Source organism: Ochotona curzoniae, unplaced genomic scaffold, assembly GCF_017591425.1.
Source record: "Ochotona curzoniae isolate NIBS_2020 unplaced genomic scaffold, NIBS_Ocur_1.0 contig_2754, whole genome shotgun sequence".
Lineage (NCBI taxonomy): Eukaryota > Metazoa > Chordata > Mammalia > Lagomorpha > Ochotonidae > Ochotona > Ochotona curzoniae.
Window position 1 is genome coordinate 16953946 of NW_024465582.1, and position 20381 is coordinate 16974326.

Sequence of the window (20381 nt, forward strand, 5' to 3'; positions counted from 1 at the left end):
TATTAAAGGTTTATTTATTTATTTGTTTTTGTCTGAAAGACAGAGTTATAGAGAGAAGGAGAAACAGAATGAGAGAAATCTTCCATCCACTGATTCACTTCCCAAATAGACATAATAGCTGGAGCTAAGCTGATCCGAACGCAGAATTCAGGAGCTTTTTTTGGGTGTTCCACATTGGTGCAGCGTCCCAAGGACTTGGATCATTCTCTGCTGCTCTGCCAGGCCAGTAAGGAGCTGGATGGGAAGTGGAGCAACAGAACATGGGATGCCAGTGCCACAGGCAGAGTATTATCATGCTGCACCACCACGCTGGTGCCAGATTTATTTTATTTTATTTTTATTTGAAAGGCAGAGTTACAGAGCGGAGAGACAGAGAATGAGGGATTCTACCTGCTGGTTCACTTTTCAGATAACTGCAATGGCTGGGACTGAGTCAGTTTAAAACCAGGTTCTTTCAGATTTCCCACGTGGACTCAAGGGCCCAAGGTTTTGACCATTCTCTGTTGCCTTTCCTGGCCATCAGCAGGAAACTGGATCAGAAATGGAGTAGCTGGGACTTGAACTGGTACCTCACATGGAATTTTGGCACCACAGGTGGAAGCCTAGCCCTCTATACCACAGCATGGATCATTCTTGTATTAGAAAAAGAATCGGTGTAACTTGATAGAGTAAAAGGGGCTGGAAATTGCACTGACAGCACTCTTGGGAAAACTTTTAGTTAAATTATTATTATGGTTCTTACTATTTTTTATTTTAAAATTGTAAATTGTATAGCAGTAATATGTACTGTTTAGGCAGTGACTTTGACAGGAAATTATTCTGATCTTTTTAAGAATATTTTTTCATTAAAACAGTTTTGTTTTTTCTTAGATTTATTAATGTATTTGAAATATAGAGTTATAGAGAGTGAGAAAGATTAAAATCTTCTCTCTGTTGATTCCTTCCCCAGGGGACTTCGACAACCAGAGTTGGGCCCCTCCAAAGCTAGGAGCCAGGAAGCTTTTCTGGGTCTTCCACTTGGGTGCAGGAGCTCACACACTTGGGCCATCTTAGTCTGCTTTCCTAGGTGCATTAGCAGGGAGCTGGCCTGGAAATGGAATAGCTGGGACTGGCCCCGTGTGACATGTTGGCATTGCAGATGGTGGCTTTACATGCTATGTCTTGGTGCTGGCCTCGGGGTGGCTACAGCAGTCAGAACTGAGCCAGTCTGCAGCCAGGAGATTCTTCCTGGTCTCCCACGTGGGTGCAGGGTCCCAAGATTTTGGGCCATCCTCAACTGCTTTCCTAGGCCACAAGCAGGGAGCTGGAAGGGAAGTGGAACAGCTGGGACATGCCCATATTGGAGCTTGATACATGCAAGACAAGGACTTAGCACTAAGCTACTGTGCAGGGCACAGGAAGAATTTTTAATTTAAATTTTTTTTTTTTTATTGGAGAGTCAGATATACAGAGTGGAAGAGAGACAGGAAGATTTTCTGTCCGTTGATTTATTCCCCAAGTGGCTGCAATGGCAGGAGCTGAGCTGATTCGAAGCCAGGAGCCAGGAGCTTCTCTTGGGTCTCCCAGGAGCTCTTCCCAGGCCACAAGTGGGGAGCTGGGGAGCAGGGCTGTTGGGATTAGAACCAGCGCCCATATGGGATCCCAGTGCGTTCAAGGAGAGAACTTAAACCCCTAGGCCACCGTGCCGGGCCCAACAAATATATTCTTTGATAACATTATTATATGTACACACTAAGCTATTTTAATGTCCTTGCACATGCTTGCTTCAGCAGCACATATATTAGAATTGAAGCAATATCCTCGCACAATACATATATACACACGTTTTTCAGTATTCATAAGCCTTTTAGTGAATCCTTATATGGAGTGTAAATGTATTTATTTAAGCATGTCATATAAAATGAATAGTGTCATTGTTTATATATATGAGAAAGATAGGTAGATATTACGATCTTCCATTTGTTAGTTCACTCCCTCAAATGGCTGCAATGGCCTGAGGTAGACTGGTCCAAAGCCAGGATCCAGGTGCTTCTCGTGGGTCTCCCTCGTGGGTGCAGGGTCCCAAGACTTGGGCCACCCTCTGATGGGACTGGAATTGGCACATATAAGGGGGGAGACACCATAGAGGATTAGGCTACCACGCCACCATGCTAGCCCCAAGAGGATTTTTTATGTATGCATCCTGAATGTGGCAATTCAGACTGTAGCAATAAGTTGATAAACCATTTGACTTGTTTTGAAAGATTATTACTTTTACTTTACTTTATATTTTGAGAGCTAAAGAGCACTCTATTCACTCCCCAGAAACCTGCAGTTGCTAGAGCTCAGCTTGAGCTGAAGATAGGAGCCAAGAACTCATTCCAAGACTTGCCTAAAGGTGATAGAAAGTGATGTACTTGACCCATTTCTGCTCCTTAGGGTCTGTGTTTGTAAGAAGCAAGGACAGGGAATTGAACTCAGGTATTCCAATGAGTCTTAATATCGGTGTTATCTTGATATTGGAGTCTTTCCTTGCGCATTCATATGGTAGAGGAAAGTAAGACTGACTTAGGGCCCTAGTGGCAAAAGTCCTCCCCTTGTACACACCTGGATCCTATATGGGCACCAGTTCTAATTCTGGCCACTCCACTTCCCATCCAGCTCTCTGCTCTTGTGGGAAAGCAGTCGAGGACAGCCCAAAGCCTTGAGACCCTGCATCAGCGTGGGAGACCTGGGAAATCTCCAGGCTCCTGTCTTCAGATTGGCTCAACTCCTGCCGTTGCAGCCACTTGGGGAATGAATCATTGGATGAAAGATCTTCTCTGTCCTCTCTGTAGAAGAGACTTTCTGGTGAAAATTAACCTTAAAAGAAAAAAGACTGACTTAAAAAAGATTACATGAATTTGATCTTTCAGCCACAATACAGCTGGAATGGGGGGAGGTCAAAGGTAGTAGGAACTAGGTTTAGTTTTTTCATGTGGGTGACAAAGATGCAAGTTCTTGAGTGATTGTCTTCTAGTTGTGCATTTTCAGGAGTTTAGAATTGGAAGTATACCCAGTTCTTAAACCCATGTACTCTGATATTGGGATGCAGGCCTTCCAAGCTATGTCTTAGCTGTTATGCCAAATTCTTGCCCCAACTCTGACTTTTTTTTTCTTAAGGTTTATTAATTTACTTTGGAGACTGACAGTGGGAGAGGGATGGAGGGAGAAAGAGAGAGAGAGAGAACGAACGGATGAACTGCCTCTTGTTGGTTACTCTGAAAATGCTGTTAACAACCTGGGCTATGCCAGGCCAAAGACGGACCAGGAATTCTGTCCAAGTGTGCCATGTGGTTGGCAGGAAGCCAAGTACTTATGCCATCATCTCATGCCCCCATGCAGATTAGCAGGAAGCTAAATCAGAAGTGGAGTAGTTGGGATTGATTCACAGGCAACCTGATGTGGGTTACAGACAGCCCAGCCCAAGCAGTGGCTCAACTTAGTACACCCCCGTCAGACCTGGACCTTTCTCATAACTAGTTTGTGTATGAACTGTTTTGATTGCTATTATTCTAATAAAAATGGTCAAGTTTTATAAGATCTCAGTAAAATCTGCAGTATGATCTTGAATGCCTCATCGAAGCTTGAGGAATATCTATGACATGTTAAAGATGTAGACCCTCTTTTAGCATTGTTATGAGGAGATAAGCGGGTGGGGAGATTGTGTGCTTTGGAGGGATTATGAACTTTCCCTAGTATATAATTGGAAAATAAATGATGCAAGGTAGGATTTGTTTTTTTTCTTTTTAAAGATTTATTTATTTATTTATCTTTTTTTTTAAAGATTTATTTTTATTATTTTTTCATTGGAAAGGCGGATATACAGAGAGGAGAGACAGAGAGGAAGATCTTCCGTCCGATGATTCACTCCCCAAGTGAGCGCAACGGGCCGATACTATGCTGATCCGAAGCCAGGAGCCTCTTCTGGGTCTCCCACGCGGGTGCAGGGTCCCAAAGCTTTGGGCTGTCCTCGACTGCTTTCCCAGGCCACAGGCAGGGAGCTGGAAGGGAAGCGGGGCTGCCGGGATTAGAACCGGCGCCCATATGGGATCCCGGGCGTGCAAGGCGAGGACCTTTAACTACTTGCGCCACCGCGCCGGGCCCGATTTATTTATTTTTTATTACCAAGTCAGATATACAGAGAGGAGGAGAGACAGAGAGGAAGATCTTCCATCCGATGATTCATTCCCCAAGTGAGCGCAAGGGCTGGTGCTGCGCCAATCTGAAGCCAGGAACCAGGAACTTCTTCCTGGTTTCCCACATGGGTGCAGGGTCCCAAGGCTTTGGGCCGTCCCTGACTGCTTTCCCAAGCCACAAGCGGGGAGCTGGATGGGAAGTGGAGCTGCCAGGATTAGAACCGGCGTCCATATGGGATCCTGGTGCGTTCAAGTTAAGTACTTTAGCCACTAGGCCACGCCGCCAGGCTCACAAGGTAGGATTTGTAAGATGGACAAAATAATTATTCTGAAAAATCTTTTTGCTTAAATTTGATGAGTTTAAAAATTTTTAAAAGAATGTTTCATTTTTTTTTGAAGCACAAAGACAAAGACAGAACTTGTGTCTACTAGTTCTCTCTGCACACAGCTGGTCGTAGGCCAGACTGCGGCCATGAATCCCGAACTCAGAGTGCATGGGCGGCAGGAGCCTCAGCACTTGAGTCTTCATCTCAGTAGGTTCCTTCCAGGGTGTTCATTGGCACAAAGCTTTATGGGGTGGCAGTTAAATCATCACATCCTCTTTTGGAGAGACCGGGTTCAAGTTGCAGGTAATGCGCACTGTAGGAGCAGTAGATGCTGGCACGGTGTGGCTCCCTGCTACCAGTGGGGCATCTGGACTGAGCTCCAGTCTGCTGCCTTTTACCGGTTCAGCCCTGGTTGTTGAAGGCATTGTGGCAGTGAATTATTGGGTGCTTGTCTGTCACTCTGGCTTTATAAGATGAAAATAAATACACAAAAATTAGAAACCCCTTTTTTTCACTTGAAGCATTTTCTTTAATTCTTCCTCATTCAGCCAGGCATAGCTCATATATTTTTAGCAATTCAGCTTTTGTTTGGGCGCAGTTGTTTTTTCCTGTGCTTCGATAACAGTTTAAGAATTATTATTAATTTAATGATCACTTCTTGAGGATAGAAAATTGTTTTTCATTTTTATATGTCTAGCAAAGAGCTTACTATGTGGTAATTAGAAACTTAAATTTTTTAAAAAAGATTTATTTAATTTTTATTGGAAAGTCAGATATACGGAGAGGAGAGACAGAGAGGAAGATCCCCCAAGTGACTGCACGGCCGGAGCTGAGCCAATCCGAAGCCAGGAGCCAGGAACTACTTCTGGGTCTCCCATGTGAGTCCAGGGTCCCAAGGCTTTGGACCTTCCTCGACTGCTTTCCCAAGCCACAAGCAGTGAGCTGGGTGGGAAGTGGAGGTGCTGAGATTAGAACTGGCTCCTACATGGGATCTGGGCACGTTCAAGGTGAGGACTTTTGCCTCTAGGTTACTATGCTGGGCCCCAAACTGAAGTATTTAGTGAAGAAATATGATTAATACAGATAAGTTCCCATCTAATATTTTGCTTCAATACTGTTTGTCATTAAGCAGGTCTAAAGTTATGTAAAATTGATGGGCCAGTGAATTGTTAGAAATTAAAATAAATGAAACAGTAGTATTTTATTCCTATGGGTGAAAAGAATATCACTAGGAAAAAATTATTTTTTTATATCTGGTAACTCTAACTCTCTGCTTAATTTTAATTTTGATTTTCATTTTTGTCCTGGTTAAGTGATTGCTGTAGTTTTCAGCATGCAGCTACCTGCCTCTGACTCTGTTCTTTGTGTGATTAGCCCTCATGGGATGTGGCAGTTTTGATAGTATTGCTAACTGGACAAATTTACATACAAATGAAGTGCTTTTGCAAATATGGGTTGTCTAAAATGTATCAGTCTGGAAGTATAAAAGCGAAGTTAATATTGTAAAATAAGTTTATTGGAAGAACAAAAGCTGTTAGGGCATGACTTAAGTTGCTTTTCTTAAGGACAGATAAATTTTTACAGTGTTCCTTCATCCACATTGGGTAATAATGAGTAACATCTCAGAGATTTTAGTCCATTGAATTTGTATTCATAGTCTGCAATGAGAAAAATAAATTTCTTTTTTCTAAAATGCCTTTCTTTTTTTCTTTCATGAAGCATTAATTAGCAATGAGAACATCTGTGAATAGAAAATATTGAATCTTTGGTAGCATTAAAATATTAAATTAAAAGGTAGGTGCTTAACTAGCATGGGGCAGATACTTTGTAGTATTTACTACTTGTAAGGAAAACCAGACGGGGAAGATCGCAGTTTCAGTCGGGGAAGATCACAGTTTCAGTGTAGTCTGAGATATAAGCACACAGTTAGAGCCTGCACTTTACTAGCGTTCAGGAGCGGCAGATTTGTTGGTAATTTTATAGCCTAGTAGATCAGATCACATAAAGTAAGGATCCAGTTGTGGATACAGACCCCAGTCTGCTGCTGTGCTAACTAAATACTACTGTTTATTGCACAAGTTATCTTTATGTCTTGAATTCCTGAGGACATTGGTATAGAGGGATAATATTATCTACTAAGATAGCTTTGAAAATTAAAAAAGTACTTCTCTGTCATTCTGTTATTTATGTGAAAATGAGAGAGAGAGTGATTGATTGATTTTCATCCACTGCTTTACTCCTTAGATGGCCACCAGGGTTTGGCCAGGCCCAGGAACTTGTAGATCTCCCACATGTGCATAGCAGGGGCACAAGCACTTGGGCCATTTCCCACTGCTAGTGTCAAGCCATCAGTGGGGAGCTGGGTTGGAATTGGCTCCTATATGGGATGTTGGCTTGCACATGGCAGCTTTACTTGCTGTGTTGTAAAACACAACACCAGCTCCAAGAAGTGCTTAGACTAGTCCTATATACGTGGCCACATGTCCATAGTATCTGCTCTTATTTTTTGTTAAAGACTTTGGATAAGATACCTTTGGTTACTTTGGTTAAAGTTATGAAAATTGCAAAATTAAAAGTAGTTCCAATAAGAAAATGTTTCTCAGAAGACAATTGTAGAATGAAGTCCTTCCCTGGGTCCTGATGTGAAGGATGTGAACTTTTGTGTTTCCCATTCTTTTGCTGTGCCTGGTGCAGGGTATTGACTTGTCCTAAACTGTTCCCAGGTTAGCCAGAAATTTAATTATGTGCAGATGACCATAGCCAGAAGGGGGACTGTTTTGCCTTAGCAATAAGGATTTTGTTTAAGATTTGTTTTGGAAGGCAGAGTGATAGAAAAGAGAGAGATCTTCATCTGTTGTTTCATTCCTCAAATGGCCGCAATGGTGAGGGTTGATTCAGGCCAAAACCTGGAGCCCAGAACATCATCTGGCTTTCCCATGTGGGTGGCAGCGATTCAAGTACTTGGGCCATCTTGTGATGATTTCCCAAGTGCATTATCAGGAAACTCGATCAGAAGCAGAACATCTGGTTCGTGAGCTGATGTTCCAGATGGGAGGCTGGTGTCATAGGTGCCAGCTTATTCTGCTCCACCACAGTGCTGCCTCTGGAAATTGTCATTTTCCTAGCGAGAAATACGAAGAGAACACCAGTGAAATAGTCTGCTAATAACATCTGCTTCAGTATCCTTTCCTGATTAAGAACAGAAATGGCCCTGACACCTGAGGGAGAAGCTTATCCCTCAGGTTCAATGCCCTCCACTCTCCCTCGAGAGGATGTAGAGGATACACTGAAAAAGCCGAGTGAGGTTGGAGCTGCGCAGGCTGTCTTTAATCTGAACACTGCATCTCTGACTTCGTCCAACCTCTAATCAGTACAGTGCTGTTGCTGCTGACCCGCTGCAGCCCATTGGGGAGCATAGACTGACCAATAGGAGCTGCAGCTGCAGATTGATGCCTTACTTAGCTCTTCCTAAAGGGTCTATCTGTGTGTTTGATGTTAAAGACATGTCCCACTTCCTCACAGCTCATCCTCAGCTTCTTAGCAACAGAAAGACCCATTCCAATTGGTAAATGTCTTCTGGGACTACTTAATTTTCAGTGTATTATGTTTCATATTTTAATGAAGGAAGAAGATGTTATAGATTATTTCTGAATATTGAGGACTGTGGCAATTGAGAAGCTATTCCTAGAATTTCACTCCTTATGGCCTCTTCTCAGTGGTTTGATATTATCAATGGAAAAAATTTATTAAAAAATTGGTAATTATAGTTTTTCCAAAGTTAACAACTCTGTGATCTCTTACTAAAAAGCCAGTGTAGAAAATTCAGGAATTATGAAAAATAGAGTATTGGATTTAGGCTTGAAAGCATTAAAAATTAAAAATGAATTACTTAAAATCTTATCTTTGAATGTTTCATTTTTACATGTGACCTGACTTTACATTGTCTCTTCATAGTTTATGTAAATATTAAAGATTTACTTATTTTACTTTTAGTAAGAGTACAGCGAGAGGTAGAGACAGATCTTCCATCCATTGATTTACTCCCTAAATGGGTGCAATGGCCAGAGCTGAACCATTCCAGACCCAGGATGTAGGAAATTCTTCTGTGTCTCTTAGAGCTGCTCCTGGGTGCAGGGTCCCAAGGCCTTGAGCCATCCTCTGCTACTTTCCCAGACCATCAGTAGCGAGCTGGATCGCTCCAGCATTGCAGATGGCTGTGTAGGTAAAGGGATTAGCTTGTCATGCAACCATTCAGACCCCATCATAATTCACATATTATTCACTCTGGCTGATTTTGCTTAGTATGTCTGTTAATAGTTAACCTTTATTATATATATATATATTATATATATATTATATATATATAATATTATATATATATATGTCTCTAAAAATTTGCTTAATTTTTCTTTGAAAGGCAAAGTTATAGAGAGAAGGAGAAACAAAGGAAGAGATCTTCCATGTGCTGGTTCATTCCCCAAATGACCACCACAGCCAGAGCTGGGGTAATCCAAAGTCAAGAGCCAGGAGCTTCTTCCAGGTCTCTTACATAGGTGCAGAGGCCCAAGGATTTGTGCCTTGTTCTGCTATTTTCTTAGGCCATAAGCAGGGAGCTGGAATAGAAGTGGAGCAGCTGAACTGGTAACCTTGTGGGATACCAACGCCACAGATGGAGTCTTAGCCTGTTTGCCAGGGAGCTGACTCCTCTTTATTTTCTATTATAGTTACAGGCAGAGAAGATGAGACAGAGATAGAGTTAGATTGATCCTGCATCCTAGGATTCACTCTCCAAATGGCTGCAGCAGCCAGGGCTGGGCCAGGACAAAGCAGGAGCCCGGTTCAAGTACTTGAGCCATCTTCCTATGCTTTCCCAGTTATATTAGCAGAAAACTGGATTGGAGGTGGAATAACTGGAATGCAAACCAGCATCTATATAGGATACTGGCATGCTATGTACTGGTTTTATAAAAACAAACAAAACAAAACAAAAAAACAACTAAGCTCTATACTCACTTAAGACGACTCTCATTATTGTTATTCTACTTTGTCTCTGACCATTTTCAGTTACTGCATGTGATAACTGTCATTTAGTTTGGTGTCCTTGAAGTTGGGCCAAGTTATAGCATATAGCAGAATTTCTTCCTCTTTAGGATGGTATTGGTATTGCATCATATGGCTGTATCACCCTTCCCATACTCATTTGTCTATAGATGGACACTTTGATGTCTTGCATGTTTTAGCCATCGTAATAGTGCTGTTTTAAACATGAGTGTGCAAAGATGTCTTTGAAACCTTGCTTGTGGTTTTTTTGGACACATACCCAGGAAAAGGATTGCTGGATCAGATGGTCATTTTGTGTTTAACCTTTGTGATACTGCAATGTTCTTTCACAACGGCTTGGCTGCTGGTTAGTAGCTCTTTGCTGCTATTGGTGGCACTGTATGTTAATATCTTTCTGATGGTTAATTTTCAGCATTTCTAATACTAACAAGTTCTGAATTCTAAGTGTTGGAAATTTTTCTTTTATCTTTTCAGAAGCAAGAGAAAAAGAGGAAGAAATGAACAGAGAGAAAGAATTAAGAAGACAAAATGAAGATACTGAACCAACATCTTCAAGTTCAAATGCAGTTAGAGATTGCTCAAAAGCATCTTCCAGGTACTGTTTTTTGTTTGCTTGTTTTTCCAGAAAGATTTGTTTATTTATTTATTTTTGAAAGGCAGGCTTACAGAGAGTGTAGAGACAGACATCTTGAGTCTGCTGGTTCACTCCCAGATAGCTGCAACAGCCTGAGGTGGGCTGGTCCAAAGCCAGGAATTTGGGGCCTCTTCTTGATCTCCCATGTGGGTGAAGGGCCCAAGGACTTGGGCTAGCCTCCTCTGCTTTCCCAGGCACATTATGAGGCAGCTGAGTCTAAAGTGGGGCACATGAGACTCAAACCAACACCGATATGGGTTATTGGCACCACAAGTGAAGGCTTCACCAAGTGTGACATGATGCTGGCCCCACCAGATTTTCTTTGAAAGTTTTTGTTGCAGTATAATTTTCTAGATATTCCTAGCACTATGCCGTCAAAATTCTTTTTTCTTTATTTTTTAAAAAGGTTTATTTATTTTTATTTAAAAAGTCAGATATACAGAGAGGAGGAGAGGCAGAGAGGAAGGTCTTCCATATGATGAATTACTCCCCAAGTGGCCACAACGGCTGCTGCTACGCTGATCTGAAGCCAGGAGCCAGGAACTTCTTTCCGGGTCGCCCACAAGGGTGCAGAGTCCCAAGGCTCTGGGCTGTCCTTGACTGCTTTCCCCGGCCATAAGCAGGGGGCTGGATGTGAAGTGGAGCTGCCGGGATTAGAACTGGTGCCCATATGGAATCCCAGTGCATTCAAGGCAAGGACTTTAGCCAGTAGGCCATGGTACCAGGCCCGAGTCAAAATTCTTGATATTAAAAGGTTGTGTGGTTTTATTCCTATTTTAGGCAGTGTGTATTCCTAGGACATGAAAATAACTTGTCATTTAATGGGTTGAGTTTCAAAAAATATTCTAGATAATGTTTAAGTCAATATTTGTTTCTGGTAGGATATAACCATGTAAAATAAGAGAGATTTGCACAGCTTTGCACATTTTCTCATGTTGATTTAGACATTTATGTCTTGTCCATTTCCCCCAAGTTTTTACAAAGCTTTTTGGGTAATGTTCTTCATGGAAATTGATTTTAGAAAAGAAAATGAGGGGCTGGTATTGTAGCATAATAGATTAAATCAACTACACAGGCAGCAACCCATATAGGTGCTGACTCAAGACCTGGCTACTTTCCTTTTTTTTTTTTTTTTAATAATGTTAGGAGATTTTATTCCAGTGGGGCAGGAATGAGCATAGGTGGTGAGAAACAAAGAGAGAGAGAGAAGTGGGGAAGGGCTGCAGAAGAAAGAGAGCCGGCTGCTCTACTTCTTACCTAGCTCCCTGTTGATGCACCTGGGAGGGCAGTGAAAGATGGCCCAAGTGCTTGTACTATATGGGAGACTTGGGAGAAGCTGATGGCTCCTGGCTTTAGCCTGGTGCAGCCCTCGGCAATGTAACCATTTGGAAAATTAACTAGTAAATGGAAGACATCTTTGTCTCTTAGTAACTTTTAAAATAAATAAATAAAAAATCTAAATAAAATATTCATTCAGAATGAAAGTATCTTTAAACAAATGTTTCACTATCATTTGTTTTGGTTCTTTGCAGCCAAAAATGTCAGAGTAGAATAAAACTCCTGGCTTCTGAATTTAGCCTGGTCCAGTGCTAGCTGATGCAGCCAGCTGAGTAAGCCAATGGGTGGCAGATGTTTCTCACTCTCTTCTCTCCCTTTCTCTTTGTCTTTCCTTCTCTCTCAATTGATCTTTTGAATAAGTAAATAAAAATTTTTAAAGGGTTTATTTATTTTTATTGGAAAGGCAGATTTCTAGATAGGAGAGACTGAGAGAAATATTACTGGCTCATTCCTCAAATGGCCACAGTGGTCAGAGCTGAGCTGATCCAAAGCCAGGAGCCAGGAGCTTGCCTCCTGGTGCAGGGTTCCAGGGACTTGGATTATGCTCTGCTACCTTTGCAGGCAAGAAGCAGGGAGCTGGATGGGAAGTAGAGCATATTGGACATGAACTGATGCCCATATGGGATGTCAGTGCTTGCAGGTGGAGGATTAAGCTGTTGAGCCATAGTGCTGGATCCAATAAATGAACAAAATGGCCACAGTGGCCAGAGATGGGCCAATTTGAAGTCAAGAGCCAGGTGCTTCCCTCACTGCTCCTATATGACTGTAGAGTCCCAAACACTCAGGTTATTTTCTGCTGCTTTTCCCAAGCCATCAGCAGGGAGCTGGATCAGATGCAGAGCAGCTGGATTTCCAACTTGCATGGGATGCCTGTGCCATAGGTCACCAGCTTCATTTGCTGTGCCGTAGTGCTCACCTCTAAACTTTGGAATGTTTTAGCCTTTGAAATACGCAGTAATCCTTGACAACACTAGAAACCCATTTGTTGTGGAAAGGAAAGGCAGATTGTCCTTCGAAAGCAGTACTTTCTCCAGGGTGTGTCTTTGTTGCAGCAGAGGTAAGAGTTTATTTCTGTATTTTCAGGGACACAAGCAGTAGTGAAAGTGAAGACAGTTCGGATTCTTCTGATGATGAGTTAATTGGCCCTCCCTTGCCTCCTAAAGTGGCAGGGGAGCCAGATCATCTAATGGAACAAGATATTCTGGGTCCTTTGCCTCCACCTCTTTGTGATGAAGATGACAATGATGATGATGGTGATGATGAAGGAGATGATGAAGAAGAAGTAAGTCTTAGTGGTAATTTAAGAGTTCCTTGGAGGAATGAATATCTTTAAAGCTGTAGAGTGGTCAGTTTCCTACTATATCATTCTCATAAGAGAACAAATTAGAAAAAAGTGAAAAACAATCTGGATTAGCTTTTGACAGCCCTTGTTGAAAGAACTTTAGAACCGGAAATAGTCAATGGAGAGAAGGAAGTGATATGATAAATAGAAATGGATAAAATATTTTGTTATACCTATATATTCATTGAATGTAAATAATAATATTGAATACATTCAGGGAGATTTAAAAACAAACATCTGTAATTATCATCTACAATGAAGTGGAAGATTCTATCAGTGCAATCAGACTTCATTTCCCCTCCTCCTTTTAAGTGGTTTTAAAGCAGAGAAACAGAGAACGCCAATCTACTGCTTCATTCTCCGGATGCTGAGCCAGGGCAAAGTAAGCAAGAACTCATTCCAGGTGCCCATGTGGATGTCAGGGACCTAGCTGCTTCGGCTGCCACATGCTGCCCTACATAGAGGGCGTTAGTGAAACGCCAGAATCGGGACTGGAACCCTCCATTCCTCATGTGGGTGTTCCAGGTGGTAGAGATACCACTTATCAACTACGCACTCCAAGAGCTCAATAAATTGAGGTTTTTATATTGTTTGGGAGTAGGCTAGGTATTCAGTTAACTTCAGATAAATTTAAATGCAGTATGCAAGTTGCAATTTTTTTTTTAGAGTAACTGCCTGAAGATTTATAAAGAAAACATACAACCTCCAAAATAGTAGAAGTGAAAAAAAATAAGAAGAAAATATAGCCATTTAGGGAATAAACCAGCAGATGGAAGATATCTCCTTTTTTTAAAATTTTTTTTTTAGATTTATTTTTAGATTTATTTATTTTTATTACAAAGTCAGATATACTGAGAAGAGGAGAGACAGAGAGGAAGATCTTCCGTCTGATGCTTCCCAAGCCACAAGGAGGGAGCTGGATGGGAAGTGGAGCCTCCATGGAACTGGCGCCCATATGGGATCCTGGCGTGTTCAAGGCAAGGACCCTAGCTACTAGGCCACTCCACCGGGCCCGATATCTCCTTGTTTATCCCTCTCTCTGAAAACTGTCTTTCAAATACAATAAATCAATCAAACACAGTGAATAAATGAAGAAATCATGTTAGCAAAACCTAAAGTGTATGCAGGTACAGATGGAATGGTGACATGTCATGTGAATAGTGTGTGAATATTTTCTGCTAGGGGAAAGTAGAGAGATAACGAGGATGAGATTAGATCCAGAACATGAGGAAGTTTTTCCACCCAGTGATTCACTCCCCGGGTGATTGCAATGGACAGAGCTGTGTCTATCCGAAGCTAGGAGCCCAGGAGCTCTTCCAGTTTTCCTAGGCTATAAGCAGGGAGCTGAATGGGAACCGGAGCCACTGGGATTAGAACCGGCACTCATATGGGATCCTGGTGCAAGGCGAGGACTTTAGCTGCTAGGCCACCGTGCCAGGGCACCTGCAAATCTGGTTTTTACTATTGGGTGTTACAGCCCGACCAAACCTAATCCATGCCCTGACGCAGTGGGAATGGAAACCTAGCCCAGCCTGTCCCAAACACACTCTGGCTGTCACAAGCACTGGTGGGTGGTGGAATATAGCCCAGACTGGCATACCCCAGAGCCTGTCCATGCGCAGTAGTTCTTTTTTGAAACAAATTTTTTTCTTCATGGTTATGTCGTGTCTTTCATAAATGTAGTTAAAAGAAAATATTGCTAAAATTATATGGAAATTAAGACAAAGCTGTTAGTGGTTTGTGACAACTCTGTTTTACAAGTGTGCACTAATTGGTATTGCAAAGCTTGATAGATTAAGTTAACTCTTCAACTTTTAGAGGGCAGACAAAGTAGTCCTGAGAATTCCTTTATTTTTGTTCTTCTCCTTTTATTTTTCTAACTTAAAATACCACCAGTGTTTCAGGTTAGTGTAGAGATGGTGGATAATGCAGATAGCTTTACAATGTGGAGATGCCAGAGCTGGTGCTGTGGCACAATGTGCTTTTCAAATCAGTACTGGTTGGAGCCCCAGCTGCTCTGCCTCTGAAGCAAGTCCCTGCTGACGTACCTGGGAAAACAACTGACGATGACTTAAGTGCTTGGGGTGCTGCCGCTCTCACAAGACCAGTTGAAATTCCTGGCTCCTGAATTGTTTTGACCCAGTTCTAGCTGGTACTGCCACTGGGGAGTGAACCAGTAAGTGGAAGGTCTTTTTCTCCCTTCTCTCTGTTTTAAGTAAATGAAATCAGTCTTTTAACAAAAAATTGTAGGGCCTGGCATGATAGCCTAGTAGATAAATCCTCACTTTGCATGTGCCAGGATCCCCTATCAGTCCTGGTTCATGTCCCAGCTGCTTCATTTCCCTCTAGCTCCCGGCTTGTGGCCTGAGAAAGCAGTAGAGGTTGACCCAAAGCCTTGAGACCTTGCACCCACATGGGAGATCTGGAGGAGGCTCCTGGTTCCTAGTTTCAGATTGGCCCAGCTCTGGCCATTGCTGCCATCTGGGGAGTGAGCTTGTAAATGCAAGGTCTTTGTCTTTCTGTCTCTCCTCTTTGTAAATCTGTCTTTCTAATGAAAATAAGTAAATCTTGAAAAAAATATTTTTTTACTAAATCTTTAAAAAAACAAAGGGGATGTGACAAAAAGTGTAGTAGGCTAAGCCTCTGCTTATGGTGCCAGCATCCCGTTTTGGTGCTGATTCGAGTCCTGGTGGCTCCACTTCCAGTCCAGCTTCTAGCTAATGGCCTGGAAAAGCAGCAGAGACTAGCCTGTGTTTTTGAACCCCTGCACCAAGATGGGGAACCCAGATCGTGACTTTGGACCAGTGCAGCTCCAACTGTTGTGGCCATTTGGGAAGTGAACCGGCAAATGGAAGAGCTCTGTCTGTATCTGTAACCCTGCCTTTCAAATAAAAATAGGTGAATCATAAAATTTTCTTCTTCTTTGTGTGTTTTTTTAAACTTATTTAGCAGTCAGAAAGACAAAAGAGAGAGAGCCGGAGAGAGCCCTTCCATCTGATGGTTCACTCCCCAAATGCCCACAGCAGTCAGTACTGGTCTAGGTGAAGCCATAAACCTGGGAGTCAGTTCAGGTCTTCCACCTGGGTGACAGGGTCCAGAGAACCTGTGCATTGCAGGGTGTGCATTAGTAGGAAGCTGAAATTGAAAGCAGAACCAGGACTTAGCTCAGGTTCTCTAGCTTAGGATGCAGGCATCCCATGTGGTGTCCTGTGTGCTGTGCCAAACACTTGCCCCTAGAATTAGAAGGAAAATTTCCCAAATACATATTAGTAGACATATACTGTAATACCTGAATGTGATTTTTTTTAATGCATTTTATTTCAGTTACTGGTTGCTTATTGTGTTTAGTGTTACAGTGGAAGTCACTGGCTTATTATTGTAATGTTTACCATAATTTCTCTTGATGACAAGCTTTTTAATTTTCTTTTCCATTTTTACTTATCTACATTGGTAGTAAAATTGTGTTTTCAAATAGATTTGAAAGTTTGTTATTTTTCTTGGAACTGTAAGTAACAAAAATTTAGAAGCAAAGAGTCAGAAAGGTGAAAAGTATTTTAAAACCATTCTTGTGTATGCTTCTTTTTTTTTTTTTTAATTACTTGATTTATTTGAAAGGCAGTGAGAGAGAATTGAGCTTTCCAAGCTGTTGGTTCACTTCAGATGCCTAGTACAGAGTTGGGGATTGGTAACTCAATTCAGGGTCTCGTGTTGGTAGCAGGGGCTTCAACTAGTTGAGCCATTGCTTCATGTTCCCCATGTTGTGCATTAGCAGAAAACGGTAACTGAGAATAGATCTCCAGACCTAGACATTAAAACGTGGTACATGGGCACTGCAAGCTGCATCTGAGCTTTCAGGCCAAATGTCTATTCCTTAGTCTTTTTAAGGTAAAGAAGATTGTAACACATAATTAAATGGAGACTTTGGGATTATTGAGGATTTTTATTATCCTTGCTGTTCTGGTTCCTGTTACTGCAGAAAGCTGGGAGTTAGATTTTTATGACTGTAACTAAAGGCTAGCTGTAGCAGTGGCTTTTTAGTTGAGAGCACCTGTTTTTCATGAACTTTGTCTGACTCCCTGGCTGGCACGTTCTGCAGGGGCGAGTCCAAGCTTGGGCTGCCACTGTGCTGCCCTGTCTCCTGGGCTGAGGTGTCTCATCCTCTCAGTCATGGTTCTTGCCAACCACCTGTATCAGTCAGTCTCTTGCCCTCCTATATAGGGAATGTTTGAAGAGTTAGAAGTGGAACAAAAATCTGTGTTAGTGTACAAGGACTTGGTAACAATGAGATGATTCACATGCAGTTAACCCAGGGGCTGGCATATTAGCCACTGGCAATTGCTATTTGTTTATTGCTCTCATCAGTATTACCAATATTTAATTATTGCCCACTTTTAGTTTAATTGAAGCTGCCTGGGAAGTAAAGCTTAAAACAAATAGCGTATAGAAGCTTAATGATTTTCTCTTCAGGGGAGAATTAATACTGTTTAAAACAGCACTTTAATTACACCTGCAAGATTTTGTCAGCAGAGGATGCTAGAAGCTCTATTCCAAGATTTAGTGATTTGTTCCTGGTTCCAAGCTGCTGTTATGTGAAGGTCTTCATTCTTTAGAATGGGCACTAGGGGGCAATAGAAGCATTTTGGCAAGAATCCATTGTTCCCCCAACGGTTCCTTGTCTATAGTGGGAGAAAAAAACAAAACAACCCCAAATCCAATGTTTTATAAATAATGTCTAGTACAGATTGAGACAAGTAAGTTTGAGGCTCAGATTATTGTTGGGATAGTTTTAAAATCTTTTTGGCAGAATTGTGACACAGATATTTAAAGATTCTTAAACCTTTTTGTATAAAACCTATACAGAATGCATTTTAATGGCAATAATTTTAAGGATAGATTCTTCATGATTTAAGATTTGTATTTATAACATCAAATAACATTTATTTCTGCTTATCAGTGTAACCCAGAGTTTTAAAAATATGTCAGGTCTTGTCACTTCCCTGCTCTGAGCCTTCTGTTTTTGTTTTCCTGTCACACTGTCAAGAAATCCAAGCTCTGGCCTTTGTGGCCTCTAGGGTCCTACATGACTTGGCCTCTGCAAGTCCCACTGACTAAATCCCTTTCCACTCCCTGTCTCATTCTCTAGCCACGCCGACTTTTCTGCTTTTCTTTGAACAGCTGCGCTTGCTTCTACAGGGAGTCTTTCTGTTTACCCTTTCCTGGGATTGTTGCTCAGGCATGATCTTCTCTGAACACCTTCTCTAATAACCCCCACGCACTGCACTGGTTTCGTGTTGTCGCTTTGTGGTGTGTGGCTCTGACACTTTTGTTAATTGGCTGGTTGTCTCTCAAGAATGCAAGTTCTCTGGGAGCAGTCACATTGTCTCTTTCACTACTGAGTTCACAGTGACATAGAGGAACATTTGAGTGGCTGTCCTTGACTGTGGTCATGATTACTCTCTTCCCTCTGAGCCTTTCATTGAAATTTAGTTTGTGCTTTCTAAATTGGGAAGATTTATTTTTTAAACTCAGAGAGAGAGAGAGAAAGACCTTCTATCCATTGGTTTACTTCCAGGAAGGCTGCAGTGGGCAGCACTGGGCCATGCTGAATCCAGGAGCCAGAAGTGCCATCCTGGTGTCATGTGAACAGCCCACAGCAAGGGCCCAAACATTTGGATCATCTTCCACTACTTTTCCCAGGCCATTAGCAGAGAACTGGAATGAGAAGTAGAGCATGTACAACTTTTGGCACCCATGTGGGATGTCAGCATTGCAGGCAGTGGCTTTTATCCACTACACCACAACACACATGCTCCAAAGTGTTCTGTTCGTTTGTCTTTTCTTTTCTTTTCTTTTCTTTTCTTTCCTTTCCTTTCCTTTTCTCTCTTCTTTTCTTTTCTTTCTCTTCCTTTCTCTTCTTTCTTTCTTTCTTCTTTCCTTTCTCCTTTCTTCTCTTCTTTCTTTCTTTCTTTCACATTAATTTATGTACTTGAAAGTCAGAATTACTGGCAGAAGGGAAGAGGGGGAGGAGATCCATCGATCAATCAATCAATCAATCAATCCATCTTCCATCTGCTGCTTCAATTCCTAAATGGCTGCAATAGCTGGAGCTGAGGTGATCTGAAGCCAGGAGCCTGGAGCCTGGAGCCTTTTCCAGGTCTTCCATGCAGGTGCAGGGCCATCCTCTGCTGTCTTCCCTAGCCATTAGCAGGGAGTTGGATCAGAAGTGGAGCTGCTGAGACATAAGCCAGTACTCAGATTGGATGTTTGTGCCACAGGCAGAGGATTAGCTTGATATGCCAAAGCACCAGACTTCACCCTCACCCAAGTGGTTTTTTTTTTTTTTTAGTTTTATTTATTTTTATTGCAAGGTCAGAAATACAGAGAGGAGGAGAGTCAGAGAGGAAGTTCTTCTGTCTGGTGATCCACTCCCCAAGTGGCTGCAATGGCTGGAGCTGAGCCAGTCTGAAGACAGGAGCCAGGACCTCTTCTAGGTCTCCAATGCAGGTGCAGGATCCCAAGGCTTTGGGCCATTCTTGACTGCTTTCCCAGGCTGCCAACTGGAAGGGAAGCAGGACTGCTGTGATTAGAATCCAAGGCCCATATGAGATCCCAGTGCATTCAAGGCGATAGCTTTAGCTGCTAGGTCACTGCACTGGGCCCCACCCAAGTATTCCTAAGAAGAGCAAAATCACATAATTACTTTATGTACTTCTCTAAATGTTACTGAAAATAGCCACCGAACCAGATGTATCAGTTTTTCTGCTTAGTAGATATAAACAACAGTGTTTGAAAGCCAAACAGCTCCCTTGATCCTTTGCCCTTTCTGTTTACATATATAAAGGTGCAAGATTTGCCTATGAGATTGTTGGAAAAGATTTCTTAATATTTTAATGTTATATTTTAGAAAGTGCTTTGACTGTCACAGATGATGGCCAACATTGATATGATTTGCCTTTCAGTAGAATTATGTACTTTCCTCTTTGTGATTATAAAGTTTATATCTTAATTTTATATTTTTGAGATACCAAACTGATACAAAGTTTTAAAAACAGTACCAACAAAATCTTTCCCATTAGTTTGTGGACCTTGATCCTTACTTGGGAAGGCATGTTCATGCTATTTGTTTCTGAGTTCTAGAAGCTAAAAGTGCAGCTAATTGTGAATTTGAAATGAAACAAACACCACCAAGTTGATTCAGATAGCATATACCAGGCAGCTGTTGGATGGTAATTTTGTCTCTTCTGATCTGGATTAAAATCAGGGAGTCTATTCACTTTGGCATCCCACATTTCCTTGTGTGCTGTATATCAGGACTAAATGCTTTTTTGATTAAATGAAGAAATTAATGGCATTATTTTAGTTTTCACCATCATAAAAAAGTGATGCTGCAGTAACTGTGGAAATCATTGTGAACCCACAGTTTTATATCTGTAGGCCTTTTTTATTTCACTTACCATAAAGCATGTGCTCACATTTAGACTCAGATGATAATGCTGACAGCTAGTGGCTAGTGGCATGGTGAC

The 20381-nt window shown here is 41.8% G+C and overlaps 1 protein-coding gene across 3 annotated transcripts in view; it reads left to right on the forward strand.

Annotated features, from left to right (window-relative positions):
* The window catches only part of WDR70 (WD repeat domain 70), a 201456-nt gene that overhangs the window by 5416 nt on the left and 175659 nt on the right, over window positions 1-20381 (forward strand). For 2 of the 3 annotated variants that reach the window (XM_040977475.1, XM_040977477.1), the window contains 2 exons: window positions 10019-10139; window positions 12600-12798. In XM_040977475.1, the coding sequence (XP_040833409.1) occupies window positions 10019-10139; window positions 12600-12798 (320 nt within the window). The remainder of the gene's footprint in view (window positions 1-10018; window positions 10140-12599; window positions 12799-20381) is intronic. The other variant, XM_040977476.1, reaches the window with a different exon arrangement.